Source organism: Oryx dammah, unplaced genomic scaffold (genome assembly GCF_014754425.2).
Source record: "Oryx dammah isolate SB20612 unplaced genomic scaffold, SCBI_Odam_1.1 HiC_scaffold_17, whole genome shotgun sequence".
Classification (NCBI taxonomy): Eukaryota; Metazoa; Chordata; class Mammalia; order Artiodactyla; family Bovidae; genus Oryx; species Oryx dammah.
Genome location: NW_024070201.1, coordinates 78,505,919 through 78,510,872, shown reverse-complemented (window position 1 = coordinate 78,510,872; position 4,954 = coordinate 78,505,919). Strand labels below are relative to the sequence as shown.

Sequence of the window (4,954 nt, the reverse complement as noted above, 5' to 3'; positions counted from 1 at the left end):
AGGTGGACTTTTTACCACTGAGCCACCAGGGAAGCCCCTATCAAGTTAATTTTCTGCATGTCAGCTTACAAACTCATACACTTTAAAAATTGAGATGATCTGTGAAGACCCGTCAGAGTCAACAGCATGTAAATCTCTATGGAATGAATGGATTAAGTATTGTTGACAAGTGCATCTTTATCTGGAGTATATTGAAATACAAGCTATCACTGTAATAAAATAATACTGTAATGAAATATTGCATGTACGCTTTTCAACGGAAGTTTCTTGGTCTGTCACCGCTTCCGTCTTCTCATAGCCACAGAGCGCCTTGCAGTCCTCTTCCTGATGAAGAACGCAACAGGAGTGACGTGGTTCCTTCTCCTGGGCCTAACCAGGGACCCAGAGCTACAAGTCCCGCTCTTTATAACGTTCACCCTCATCTGCCTCTCCACTCTGGTTGGGAACTTGGGCATCATCATGTTGATTCTATTGGACGCGCATCTCCACACACCCATGTACTTCTTCCTCAGTAACCTGTCTCTGGTGGACGTTTGTTACTCCTCAGCTGTCACTCCCACAGTCCTGGCTGGATTCATTCCAGGAGACAAGGTCATCTCCTACGATGCCTGTGCTGCTCAGATGTTCTTCTTCGTCGCCTTTGCCACTGTGGAAAATTACCTTTTGGCCTCAATGGCCTATGATCGCTACGCAGCCGTGTGCAAACCCCTACACTACACCACCACCATGACACGAAGTGTGTGCGCTGGTCTGGCTACAGGCTCCTACGTCTGTGGTTTCCTGAACGCCTCCATCCACACTGGAGACACCTTCAGTCTCTCTTTCTGTACATTCAGTGTGGTCCATCACTTTTTCTGTGATGTTCCAGCCATCATGGTTCTCTCTTGTTCTGATAGACATGTTAGTGAACTGGTTCTAGTTTATGTAGTGAGCTTCAATGTCTTTTTTGCTCTCCTGGTTATCTTGATATCCTATATATTCATATTTATCACCATCCTAAAGATGCCCTCATCTGCAGGATACCAGAAGGCTTTATCCACCTGTGCCTCCCACCTCACTGCTGTATCCATCTTCTATGGCACGATTATCTTCATGTACTTACAGCCCAGCTCCAGTCACTCCATGGACACGGACAAAATGGCCTCTGTGTTCTATGCTATGATCATTCCATTGCTGAACCCTGTGGTCTACAGCCTGAGGAACAAGGAGATAAAGAGGGCATTTATGAAGGTTGTTGCAGAGGTAAAGCTGTCCCTAGGATTATGATTTAAACAATGTAAAATGATATCCTGACCAATAAAAGGTCTCTTGTCCTGAAAAAGAAAAAAAAAAGAAACACGGTATCCAGAAATATAATACCTGAATAAGACTGGCTAAGATGTCTTGTGGCTGACTAGTTTAAAACCTTATTAACGACATTGGTCTATTCATTTATCCTGGATGCTTTTTAACTAAAATATTTAATTCATGTATTAGAATATACATATGTGTGTAATAGACTTCTATTTCTTTGGTTAAATGCTTAACTGTTAATTTAGCATTTAATTTAAACGTTAAATTTGAAAATAAAATGTTGTACTATTAAATACAAGTATACGATTTGGAGGAGCATGTCTTATCAAGAGATAAGTATAGCATTTTAAATACATTAATATTTATATCTTGACTGAGTCATTTGACAGAACCAACATGCTCATTTTTACAATTTTCAAAGGATAATGTAGCCAGAGGGTAAGAAAAACAGAGGAAACGAAAAGTACTTAAAACCCAAGATTTTTTGGAAACATTTATTCATTTATCTGGCTTAGCTGTGGGTCTTAGTTGCAGCACTCTGGATCTTTGCTTGTGGTGCCTGGGATTGGTAGTTGTAGCACGTGGGTTTAGTTGTCCTGTGGCATTTGGGATTTAGTTCCCAGACCATAGATTGAACCCACGTCCCCTGCATTGTAAGACAGATTCTTAACCACTGGACCACCAGAGAAGCCCCTTAAACACAAGATTTTGATGCTGAGTATGCTCACTTATATTAGAGTTTCACTTCTAGATCCTCTTTCTACAGAGGTAGGAAGTATACCTATGCATGGTTTGTATGTATTCATCAGTTCAGTTCAGTCGCTCAGTCGTGTCCAATTCCTTTTGACCGCATGGACTACAGCATGCCAGGCCTCCCTGTCCATCACCAACTCCTGGGGCTTGCTCAAACTCATGTCCATTGAGTCAGTGATGCCATCCAACTATCTCATCCTCTGTCATCCCCTTCTCCTCCTGCCTTCAATCTTTCCCAGCATCAGGGTCTTTTCCAGTGAGTCAGTTTTTCACATCAGATGGGCAAAGTATTGAAATTTCAGCTTCAGCATCAGTCTTTCCAATGAATATTCAGGACTGATTTCCTTTAGGACGGACTTGTTGGGTCTCCTTGCTGTCCAGGGGACTCTCAAGAGTCTTCTCCAACACCACAGTTCAAAAGCATCAATTCTTCGGTGCTGAGCTTTCTTTATAGTCCAACTCGCACATCCATACAGGACTATTGGAAAAACCACAGCTTTGACTAGACAGACCTTTGATGGCAAAGTAATGTCTCTGCTTTTTAATATGCTGTCTAGGTTGATCATAGCTTTTCTTCCAAAGAGCAAGTGTCTTTTAATTTTGTGGTTGCAGTCACCATCTGCAGTGATTTTGGAGCTCCCCAAAATAAAGTTTCTCGCTGTTTCCACTGTTTCCCCATCTATTTGCCATGAAGTGATGGGACCAGATGCCACGATCTTAGTTGTCTGAATGTTGAGTTTTAAGCCAGTTTTTTTCACTCTCCTCTTTCTCTTTCATCAAGAGGTTCTTTAGTTCTTCTTCACTTTCTGCCATAAGGGTGGTATCATCTGTGTACCTGAGATTATTGATATTTTGCCCAGTGATCTTGATTCCAGCTTGTGCTTCATCCAGCCCAGCGTTTCTCATGATGTACTCTGCATGTAAGTTAAATAAGCAGGCTTGACATGCTCCTTTCCCAATTTGGAACCAGTCTGTTGTTGTGTGTCCAGTTCTGTTACTTCCCGACCTTCATACAGATTTCTCAAGAGGCAGGTCAGGTGGTCTGGTATTCCCATCTCTTTCAGAATTTTCCACAGTTTGTTGTGATCCACACAGTCAAAAGCTTTGGCATAGCCAATAAAGCAGAAGTAGATGTTTTTTTGGAACTCTCTTGCTTTTTCTATGATCCAGCAGATTTTGGCAATTTGATCTCTGGTTCCTCTACCTTTTCTAAATCCAGTTTGGACATCTGGAAGTTCACAGTTCACATACTACTGAAGACTGGCTTGGAGAATTTTGAGCATTACTTTGCTAGCATGTGAGATGAGTGCAGTTGTGTGGTAGTTCGAGCATGCTTTGGCATTGCCATTTTGGGGAATTGGAATGAAAACTGACCTTTTCCAGTCTTGTGGCCACTGCTGAGTTTTCCAAATTTGCTGGCCTATTGAGTGCAGCACTTCCACAGCATCATCTTTTAGAATTTGAAATAGTTCCTGGAACGCAAAAGTAGGAAGTCAAGAAATACCTGAAGTAACAGACAAATTTGGCCTTGGAGTACAGAATGAAGCAGGGCAAAGGCTAACAGAGTTTTGCCAAGGGAACATACTGGTCATAGCAAACACCCTCTTCCAACAGCATAAGAGGAGACTCTACAAGTGGACATCACCAGATGGCCAATACAAAAATCAGATTGATTATATTGTGTGCAGCCAAAGATGGAGAAGTTCTATACATATACATTTTTACTATAAAGCAAACAGTGGCTCCAAATTTTGACATATGTGCAGAGATAGCTGGAGGAGAATGAGAAGAATAGGAAGGGAACTCATGATGACAATTTTTCTTGCTATTTGTTGTTGTATTAAAAGGTTTCTATGTGAGCTTAAATTTAACATTTATATCTTTGTGAAATAAGTATACTGGATATTATATGGATAGGACTTTTAACAGGAATGGAACTAGGATTCAAGGACCAAATAATATTCCCCCCAAACCAACTCCATCTAAGTTGCTACTTGATCACGCTTATCTGTACAATCTAGGGAAATTACTAAAGTCCATGCTGTACCCTTGGGTAGATAGTCTTTGGGTATCTTCTCCTAAAAGATTATAATATGCTTATAATCAGACAAATTGTTCCTTCTAGTTCTTCTCTTGTTTCCATATTTTCTCACTTTATCTCTCTTTTGTCTCTCTCCCTCTTCTCTCTCTCTTTCCCTCATTCAGTGTTTAAATGAGTTTCTGACTGTGACTTATACTTTGTTAGTACTATAATATGATCATACTTTATAGCGTTTTTATCGCTTTATACTTTTATCAATACAATCCATTATCTGCTATGTTAGTTCTAAGAGCACTGATAGCACTAATGATGACAGCAGTACTATGAGGAATAGTACATTTCTATACTACTTTGGCTTAACTGACTCCACTCATCTAATTTAAATGCAGAAAATGTTATTATTCCGATTGTTTGGATGAGAAAAGTGACTCTCAGAAAAGTTATTTAATTGAACTGCATATTTAAAAGGACAATTATGATTATGGATTTTAGACAATTCTGCATGTATTCTAACATCATTTGAGAGCTGAAAATAAATGAAAGAATAATAACTGGTTATCTTTCTGAAACACACAATCTGAAAAGGAAACTAAGAAATCTTGGAAATCGAATACATATTAATAAAATATGCAGAGATTAAAGAACATACTTTTATTTTTTTAGCAATATTTTTTATTTTATTTTATTTATCTATTTTTGGAGGCTAATTACTTTACAATATTGTATTGGTTTTGCCATACATTGACATGAATCCTCCACGGGTGTACATGTGTCCCCCATCCTGAAGCCCTCTCCCCCCTCCCTACCCATCCCATCCCTCTGCACCATCCCAGTGCACCAGCCCCGAGTACCCTGTATCATGCATCG

At 39.9% G+C, this 4,954-nt stretch overlaps 1 protein-coding gene across 1 annotated transcript; it reads left to right on the top strand.

The window, feature by feature from the left end:
* The first annotated feature begins 324 nt into the window (after positions 1 to 324).
* On the top strand, positions 325 to 1,266 carry LOC120877092 (olfactory receptor 5B3-like). Its single transcript, XM_040259422.1, has one exon. The coding sequence runs from the start codon at positions 328 to 330 to the stop codon at positions 1,264 to 1,266; it is 939 nt and encodes a 312-aa protein (XP_040115356.1). The 5' UTR covers positions 325 to 327.
* Positions 1,267 to 4,954: the final 3,688 nt, after the last annotated feature.